The following is a 10,247-nucleotide window of genomic DNA, read 5'->3' on the forward strand; positions in this document are numbered from 1 at the left end:
TCCCTATTTTTTTAAATAGAGCCACTAGTGTTTCAACGTGTAAAAAAAAAAAAGGAAAGAAGACTCGTAAGCTTGCAGTGGAGAAAACTGGAACTAAGGAAACAGCGCAGTGAGTAAAGGAAAGGTAATGCACCCTTAGACTTCTGAACATAATAATCAAAGGTTATAACCTGATATATTGCTGCAATCCAAGAATGAACTGGTAAAATACAAAGCATAGCAGTTTCTCTACTAGTAAAGAAAAAACAACCTATTCTAGTTTTCAAATTTGAAGAAGGTAAAAAGAAAGTTTTCATAGGATCCAATAAACAAGTTAAAGCATGTGACTATAATGTAGTATAAAATAAATCACGTGCAAAAGTCTCTCATATATAGATGACATTTCAGACATAAAGCCAAGCTACAAAGCTTTAACACAGAGCTCAATGTCACCAAACAAAATTATTTCTCCGCAGTCATTTCCTCTCAAGCCTCCAACCCACGCAACCTCTTCTCTACAATCGACTCTAATAATAATAATAATAATAATAAAAAGCAACAGTTCTCACAGTTACATTACAGCCAAATTGATGGGCAAAAACTGTATAAATACAGCTCTGAGTGTAATTTATAGGAAACGGGGGATTTTAAAATTTAAATTAAAACAACTATTTTTTCCATAAATTAAAGGTAAAATAAATTCAAAAAACGCCAGCAGGGGATTTATTTTATTTTACTTTTGACATGTTCCCATAGATGGCTCTGCCTATTCTCACCCCCCAAAATTTTGGTGTCAAGGCTTCTCAAAACACATGTGAAATGCAGGAAAACAGCACAGTGTACATGAGCCTTATGTGCAGTGATACTGTATGTCAGTAACATGTGACTTCAATAAACACAAAGGACTCCATTTAGAAAACAGACAATCCGGCATTGCCTCGTGGGAATCTTCCAGGTCCATGTGTTTTAATTGCAGTAACTGATTCCCACCAGGGAATGTTTGTGGGAATGTAAGACTCCCTGTTTTATAAATGGAGTTCAATGTATAATACCAGTAAATAATACCAAAAATGATTAGTAAAACCCACATGTATTTGGTAGATCTACCATTTACTGTTGTGGATGCACACACATTACTGTTTGAATAGCCCATCAATTTGAATGGATGACAAACCCTGTGCACCGCACACAAACAGTTCATCGATGAACGTTAAAAGTGTATGGGAACCCAGCACACCAATGCAAGTGCTGTGTGTGTTCAAGTTATGATAAGCCGGTGTCTGAACACAGGTAGGTTTACTTTAAAGTACCATTGTTACCATCCCACCCATTACATACCTCCCAGGCTTAGGAGGTGGGCATTGCATTCCAATAAGACTATAGGAATGCAATACTTCCCTGAGCCAGGTCAATTGCAGGTTAGAAGGAGGTCAAATGCAGGTTAAATGGATAGTTAAATTGTGAATGACCTCAAAAGTTTATTGTCAAACTGATGTCATCAGCACAGGTCCGAAGCTTGTCACACCTGCGTTTACTATGCAATCTATACATAAGTCATGTGAGCTATGACGGTAATGTTAAACACAGTAATGGCGCCACTGTACGCCTGCTCCTTTTATGAAATCAGATCTGCCGCCATTACAAACAAAATGACAGTGGAAAAATCTTCCTTCTGCGACGTGCTAGACAAGATGGTAAAAAATATTGGTTGCTGAGTTTCTCTTCAATAGAGTTTTGTTTGAGAAGTGACATTTATTTTTAAAGCACACAAATCAGGAGCTTGGTGTGTTGTTTGAATTACATTCTGCACACTAACTACAACAGAAGTCAGATTTCACATTTTACTGTATTACAGATCTGTACCACTAGATGGCGATGTCCGCAGTCACGGCTAACAGGGATGAATTGTAAACGGAATCAATGTGCGTGTGGAGTATTTCCAGCCGGAGAGTCCACCGCAGCGCACACAGCACACAGGTCATGTGATAACAGTAGCTGTCAGTGCCTTTAGGTTAGTCATCATGTTGCTGGTTTTGAGTGACGAGCACCGGGAACATCTGCGGATCCTCACACAAGTGGAAAGTGCGGGTGAGTCACGTGACCGGCGAGGCGCCAGGCCTGTCAGTATTGAAAAGGACCGGCATATGAAGACAGGGAGGGGCTGTATGCTCTGTGTACTCTGGGCTCATGATATTATTATTAATAAACAGGATTTATATAGCGCCAACATATTACGCAGCGCTGTACATTAAATGGGGGTTGCAAATGATAGACAGATACAGACAGGGACACAGGAGGAGCAGAGGACCCTGTCCCGAAGAGCGTACAATCTAACATAAAAATTAGGAGAAACATTGTGAAGGGAGTGAGTAGAAATTCTGTATTTCCTTGCCCATGTCAATAACCCCAGCTTGGGTATCAGTGCTGGTAATACCCCCAGCTTGGGTATCAGTGCTGGTAATACCCCCAGCATGGGTATGGGCGGTGGCAATACACCCAGCATAGGTATCGGTGGTGGCAATACTGCCAGCATGGGTGTCGGCGGTGGCAATACCCCCAGCATCAGTAATGGTGGTGGATATATCCCCTGGTTGGTATGGGCGGTGGCAATACCCCCAGCATGGGTATGGGTGGTGGCAATACCCCCAGCATGGGTATGGGTGGTGGCAATACCCCCAGCATGGGTATGGGTGGTGGTAATACTGCCAGCATGGTTGTCGGTGGTGGCAATACCCCCAGCATCAGTAATGGTGGTGGATATATCCCCGGGTTGGTATGGGCGGTGGTAATACCCCCAGCATGGGTATCGGTGGTGGAAGAACTGCCAGCATGGGTATCGGTGGTGGTAATTTTGCCAGCATGGGTGTCAGCGGTGGCAATACCTCAAGCATCAGTAATGGTGGTGGCTATATCCCCAGCGTGGGTATCGGTGATGGTAATACTAACCCCCAGCGCTAGTGACAACAAGCACAGTATTACCCCAGCATGGCTGTCAGCAGTAATAATAAATTGGGAAATCCCACTTAGGAAATTTGTGATTCCGGTTGGTGGGTATTTGATAAACAGGTGAAGTCTCTTGCCTGAGATCGAGTAGCCAGTATCAAGGCAGGGAAGGGGCTTTACCCACAATAATATTCTCCAACAATATTGTCATCCAAAGTAATTCCAACCCTCAGCACTGATATCAGTGGCAATAATAATTACCTCTGACACTGGTATCATTGGGCACAGTCATAACCTTCAGCACTAATAGCCTTCCAAGCCTCTCTGTCAGAAAGTCTGGAAACTTTTTGAGAACCCTCATGTATATATTTATATATAACTAGTGAAACCAAAAGATCAGCTATATATCTGGGCAATAAGTATTCTTTATGATGAATTTGGCAATGCCAGCCTAAGTCATAAAGTAAAACCACTTGAAACAACATTGTAAAAGCAAAATAAATGAGTTTGATCCCATAAAATTACTTATTAAATGTTGGTTTCTATAATCATGTAATGTTTGTAGGAAGTTCCATCTGTATGAGCTGCATAAAGACACCCTAGGCTGAACTCATTTGTTCTAAAATAAGGTATATTATGAATTGTTTTCTTTAAAATATCATCATGTTGATTAAGGGGGGCTTTAATCTATTATTATGTAAACTTGTGTCATTTGCTGTTTTTTAAGATTAGTCATCACATTTAACTTTACAGAGGCAAGTTTTAATTTAGACTTTAAAATTGCGGACAAAGTCTCTTGATTTTTTATATTCATATAAATGCTAGTGTGTGTGTTTGTTTTTTCAGTTGTTGGAGAGTTCGGCAGAATTGCTATTGAATTTTTACGAAAGGGTTCAAATCCAAAAGTGTATGAAGGTGCTGCAAGTAAGTATTGGAGGTGTGTTTGTATTAAAGTCTGAAAAACAAAAAAATGTAGGTAGCTAAAGCCTTTTCATGGTCAGAAGAGTTTACCTGGGAAAGCCAACTCACAATTAGTGCATATTCCAATTTTTGCCAGCATGAGGGATCTATTTTTATTTCCAACATTAAAAGGTGATCTCAGGTCCCACTATGCCTTGGTGGGAATACTTGTATTAGTACCAATATATCAATAATTAGGGGACTAGCATACATTAAAATCCAGTGATATATATACATACATTCTTTTCAGTCTCACAAAGCAGTTCAAGACTGTGAAGAGATAAGCAGTACCAAAACTGGCTTTTTTGCTTAAACCCTTCAGACATAACCCCATCTAACCATTAACCTAACAAGCAGGCTAATGTGAGCTTTACATTGACGTAATATGACAGAAGAAACCACACAAATTACAGTTAAAGAATTTCAATATATGCTGTACATCTTACCCACTTTACACTTTATGGTTTCAAGCTTCCTCCATGTACACAGGTAAACATTTCCACAAATACGTTTTATAAAATGAATCCTGACAGTCTTCTGTTCTCTGCCCACTGTTCTTTCATGACAGTAAATTGTTTGGAATATCTCATAGACTACTGGTGAGTCCAACAAACATTAATGCCCATCTGAAGAGCAGTTAGGACAGAGGGCTGAAGAATAGCAGGATATAAGTCCATTACCTGAAGCTCACTGGATTAAAATCTTGGAGGCATGTAAAGGTCCAGAACGTTTACTCACCTCAACCATTTGCAGTCCTTGGATTTCTGATTATATGAAGATAAATGTGGGTTTAAAAGTGTCCTGGTAGCTGCCAGACATGACTAAACTTTACCACCAAACTCCCCTCTCTAGATCATATCCCAGCATTCATTTTTTCTACTTCTACCCTGTTCTCACAGCAGCTTTTCACTTTAAAAAGACATTTGTATGATTAGTTCATTTTTATAAATTTATTATGCAGTAATTGCTATACTTGCTTCATAAATGCCCAGAATTGTCCATGTTATACAAAGGGCTTCTGGAATACAGAAACGAAATTTGCAGATAACACATTTTGTCATTTCATCTTTGTTTTCTTGCATCTATACTTGCAGGGAAGTTGGAGGTCAGTAGTAGCACCATTCAGCAGGCTGTAGAGGGGCTCACATACCTTCTCACAGAGAGCTCCAAGCTTATGGTGAGTCAGCTGGCATCCAGTGTGGGCGTTGTCCTATTATCTGCTGTCTTCTTCATGAATTTCTCTTTTATATGCACAGGTTTCTGAAATTGATTTTCAAGATTCTGTGCTTGTCTTGGGATTCCCAGAGGAGTTGAATAAAGTACTTCTCCAACTGTATCTAGATAACAGGAAAGAGATCCGTCGAATTCTCAGTGAGCTAGAACCAGATCTCCCACATTACCACAATCTGGAATGGCGACTGGATGTTCAGGCAAGTAAACAAGAATATAAGAAGAGTTTGCATGAATGTATCAGCCTAGAGATACATAGGTGAATAAATCCCAAACCCAGTCAAAGCATTGCTCATATTCCTTGGGAATATTTTCCATTGCTTTCTGTTCTGTCTGTAATAGGAAATCATTTGTGAGGACACTTAAACCATCAGCATCTGGAACAGTTTTCAACACATCCTCAGTCTAATAAGTATATTTGTTTATGCTCTAAATGCTCCCATTGCAAAGATTTGTTCCCATTTCCTGTTCTCAAAGGGTCCAAGCCTTTACTCTGATTTTAAAATAGAAACAAACCTCATTTACAGCAAATCCCTTTGATACCAATCAGGTGATTTAAGTTGTTAAATCTCTTGGTTGCAGTGATTTGTTCAACCTTCAAGCTGTATCAATAAATGCTCTGTATTTTCTTTAATCAGAACTGTTTGCAGTAGTTCGTTGGGAATTCACATAACTATTGAACAAATTAAACTTGTCCCTTGAATATGTCCATAAAGGGTATATAGTGGAGGTGGTGGCTGGCACCCTAGCCAGCAGACGTAATCTAACCTAGACCCCACTCCACCCAAATCCTTTTTTAATAACCTCCTGGTATTTACTCTCCTTTGCCTAAAAATCTTCTTCGTCACTGTCATGGCTTTGCAATGAGTTCCTGCAAACCTAAATGGAATTCAGTGTTCAAGACAGAATATTTTTAAGCTAGATGGGAAAAAATTGTAGGAGGGTGACAGCCGCTGTATTGTGACACAACTCTTCAGTAACCACCTAAAAAAAACAGATGGCTGGTTACTTGAAAGTGCCGGGTGGTGCCCCCAGCTAAAAGGGGCTGGGGAGAACACTGTAACTACTACTAGAAGTATACATGCTGTTGACCACATACAAGCTGCATGAAAACTGACAAGGGTGCCAGGGAGGGTCGTCCAGTAGCTTTTTGTATATATAGGTGAACTTTTAACCCTTTTGCTGTCAGTGACATATACCTTATATCATAGCAGGGGTGAAACAAGCTTTTCCTACTTCTCCTTTTTATTCTACAGGCCATCTGCTTCAGATAATATTTAATGTTCTAAGATTTTTTAGAAATCCAAATTCCAAATTCCAAAGTCTAAAGTTTAATGTGTATGGGGAAAATGATCAGGTATTATATCAGTCATGTAGGCAATTCTGCTATTGCTTAATTAGGTAGAACAGGACATGAGAGCCTAGTTTGTATGCAATAGTATTTTTTGTATAATTTTTATATTGCAGCACTGTTTTAGTGTTTAGTACTCAGTTATAAGTCTGCCATCCCTTGGCCTTTTGGCCCTGATCTATCTATACCCATTCATTTTTATTTTTCAGCCTGTAAAAATGGTATTTGGTGATGGCTTTTTCCCATGTTATTTTACAACACAGTATTCTGAAATCTACGTTTGTCATTATTTGATCTGCACCGTTGTTGTGTCATGTTCAGTATTGCCTTTGCAGATAACGTCAGCGGTTTTATATTTGCTTGATCAAGGAATGATTTTTTGCCAGTGCTCTTAAATCACGTTTATGCGTATTGTGACCCTTCCATTAGGCCTTACAGAGCATAAAAACATTTTTTTCCTAATGCATATTCCTAATCACAGACTTTCTGTGATAGCAATGACGTGCAGCATAGCAAAGAGAAGGCAGTTTAAATGTCCTCATCCTTTACCGCACTCAAAAAAACAAAGAGTTTATTCATCATTTAAGGTTAGTGAGTGAGGCCATGAATATCATTCCTTGAGGTCAGCTCTGTATCCGGAACTGCTGCTTTACAGCACAGACAGGGAGTCATTGCTCAACATGCATACAGGTTATATAACTTTGTTAGTTCTCTTAGGGTTTAGTAATGGAAATTGGTCCTGCTTTGGAAAATTACTTTAGGAGCGATGAGCAATTAAATTCTGGTAAAGGACAAAGAGGCCTCAACTAAGCTATGGGGTAGTTAGAGTTTTCAGCAAAATGTATTTGCATCTAAAGCTACGTACACACTTCCAATTATTATCGTTTGTAAACGAACGACAAACGATCATATAGCACCGATCCTGTACATACAGATAACGACACGATCGTTCAAAGATATTGTACACACGTATATATACACACAGTATATATGAAATATATATATATATATATATAAATATATACACATATATATATACACACATACAGAATACAGCCTGTATCGATCAAATGTTCGTTCATAGCGCATGCTCAGAACATGCACGATCACTGAACGACCATACACACTATAGATGGTCAACGATCGTCGTCCAATCCGATCCACCGGTCCGGTCGTTCATTTCCAACGACTATCTTCGTTCGTCGGCGTCGTTGGTTACTTTTTTTACAAAGGATTTTTGGCCGGTCGTTCGTCGTTCGTCGTTTATTTCCAATGATAAAAATTGGACGTGTGTACGCAGCTTTACTGTTTTCCTGACAAAGCAAATCGGTTAGCTCCCATGTGTGCTGTTTTGTGGCTCTTTTGGTGTACATAGCTATGGAAGGCCAGTAGGAGGCAGTATGGTGTTTCAGACATTCATGTAGTAGGACTGTAAGTCTAATTCCTATCCTTGTGTTACCTGTTCTCATATAGCTTGCCAGCAGAAGTCTACGGCACCAGGTAAAACCCACCATGACGATGAAACTTCACCTGAAGCAGGACGATGATATCAGCACCAACATATTACAAACAGACCCCGCCACACTGATGCATATTATCCAGGAACTAGAACAAGCTCTTGCAGAGATGAAAACAAACCACTGTCGCAGAATTGTGCGCAATATTAAATAAATACTTTGGAATTTCAGGCCTTATGCTTAAAGATATCCGAAGATAAAACTGTTCCTGTTTCCCGGAGCAGCCATTCAGGATCCTTCCTTTCCTTCCTGTTGTGCATTATGGGACCATAAAAGATTTAATGCCAGGGATTTTTGTGGACAACAAGAACAGTTCCCTCTTTTCTAAACAATTATAAGAGTAAGGCCCACTTTCCTTGTTATGTACTAGGTGATGTGCAGACAGCTAAACAAAAATTACAAAGCACTTTGGCAGCGTAACATCTCAGATCCAGTGTTTAGATTACATAGTTGGGCAGAGCGGTCACATTATCATTTCTAGCTGACAATGTGATAGAAATTGTTGTCATGTTCTTTGTTTCAGATTGATCCATGTGCCATAAATGTTTTTTTTTTTTTTTTTACAATACTTCAGACTTGTAAATAGATATATGGTCTGGCTTATAAGTATTTTTTCTTCTATTGAGTTTTATATTTTATCAGTCTATAATTTTTTTTTGTTTCTCTCGGGTGAAATATCAAGCATTAGTACAGGAGTCCCACAAGGGTAATCTGCCATGCTGGAGTGTCAAAGGATTGACTGCTAACAAGACCTATTGCAGCCTTTCACTTGTTTTCCCCTTTCTATAGAGGGCAGGGGCAGCTAAACAGCCATTATTTATAAAACTGTTACGCCATAAGGTCAACGATAGACCTTTCAAATGACAAATATTGAGTAGCATTTAGTCCTGGCATCCTATCAGGGGTAACGTAACATTGAGTTAAGATGAACTTATATGAAGCTTCTTGCTTGGTGTTAACAGCATTTATGCACCACGAGACACTTGGTTCACCATCGCAAGTTAGTAAAAGGGATTTGTTACACCATATTCCAGGCACTATGAAAATAGTCAGAGCCACCAACTAAAGGGGTAAGCAGCCCTGGCCATGAAGAGACACCCCTGTGGTTATCTTATGAAAAATTTGCAGGGTAGCCCTTATTCTGGATGTGTACCATGTGTAGCCCTTATGTTGCTCCCGTTAGCTGTTGAGCAGCAATCGGTGAATATGCTAGCAAGATGTTGCTAAGGAAGTCTTCCCAGGTACATCCAAGCCTTCCTCTCAGTTTGACAGTTCAAATTTAGAACTCTAGCCAAACACATGGGCTGAAAATGTAACTAAGTTCTGGAAACACAATCCCCCAACAATCTTAGGTTTTGTGACAAACAAGTGCCTTATAGATAGACAGCAGATATTCCATAGAGACTTGAAAATTGAGGTTTGGAATTTGCTACAAAAAGTACCAGGGACCCAAATTTGTTAGTGATAGTCTGCATAGCATAGCAAGCGGGGTAAAATGTTCATTTTATTTGATGGCTGCCCAACAAACCAAGAGATGAATTTTTTAGTAAAATTTTGTCTTTATATGTCTTCTGGGAACTTTATTGTTTTAAACGTGGTCAATACAAACTCAAATGAACAGATAACTTTCTATTTGTCAATCCTTGGTAATAAAAAAGTGAGACTTCTTGCAAGAAAATGACTCCTTCAATGTGTTCCTAAGTAAAGGGCAAGAATACACAGAATAGAAATGAAGAAGATACAAGACGCCAGTATGTAACTCAAAGTATCCGTGCCATACCAAATATGAAATAATAAGCATGGATGACGATGGCAGTTTTAGTGATAACAAACACATGTACATATGAGTATGTACATTGGAGTACAGTTAAAGAGACCCAGTAAGCAAACTACTTGCTTTGTTTTATAACTGCAGTCACATAGAGACACTGATGTCCAAATTAGGCTAATGCTAGGGAATGTACACAAATGTTTTTAAAGCATGAAGAAAACCACTGACATTTAGGTAACAAAGAATCTCTGTAGAAAAGGGTGGACATCTAATCAAGAACTTATGTGCTGCCATGCTGGTACAATATCCCAATATTCTAAAGATTTTTGAGCATTCAAAGGGAGGTTAGTGTACACTTGAAAGACTGTAAGTCTAAGAGCATAGGTAGGTTTGAGCCTGTTCGCTTTAAGGTAAGTTTCAGTCTGATTGGTAAATGTGATGATGCCGAAACATTGAAAATAGTACTGAAATTTAGTTTATTTTACTAAATGTCTTT

General features: G+C 39.1%; 1 protein-coding gene across 1 annotated transcript; it reads left to right on the forward strand.

Moving 5' to 3' along the window:
- Positions 1-1,913: 1,913 nt before the first annotated feature.
- Positions 1,914-8,586, forward strand: COMMD2 (COMM domain containing 2). The gene is made up of 5 exons (XM_072407881.1): positions 1,914-2,067; positions 3,769-3,846; positions 4,977-5,059; positions 5,139-5,312; positions 7,937-8,586. The coding sequence occupies exons 1-5, from the start codon at positions 2,001-2,003 to the stop codon at positions 8,132-8,134; spliced, it is 600 nt and encodes a 199-aa protein (XP_072263982.1). The 5' UTR covers positions 1,914-2,000; the 3' UTR covers positions 8,135-8,586.
- Positions 8,587-10,247: the final 1,661 nt, after the last annotated feature.

This window comes from Pyxicephalus adspersus, chromosome 4, assembly GCF_032062135.1.
Source record: "Pyxicephalus adspersus chromosome 4, UCB_Pads_2.0, whole genome shotgun sequence".
NCBI classification, from domain to species: domain Eukaryota; kingdom Metazoa; phylum Chordata; class Amphibia; order Anura; family Pyxicephalidae; genus Pyxicephalus; species Pyxicephalus adspersus.

What these genes read in the sequence shown, in the direction of transcription:
- COMMD2 (XM_072407881.1), top strand. Translation starts at nt 2,001, where the DNA reads ATGTTGCTGGTTTTGAGTGACGAGCACCGGGAACATCTGCGGATCCTC. An exon ending in CACACAAGTGGAAAGTGCGG is followed by an intron (nt 2,068 to 3,768) that starts GTGAGTCACGTG and finishes TTGTTTTTTCAG; the next exon opens with TTGTTGGAGAGTTCGGCAGA. An exon ending in CAGAGAGCTCCAAGCTTATG is followed by an intron (nt 5,060 to 5,138) that starts GTGAGTCAGCTG and finishes TTATATGCACAG; the next exon opens with GTTTCTGAAATTGATTTTCA.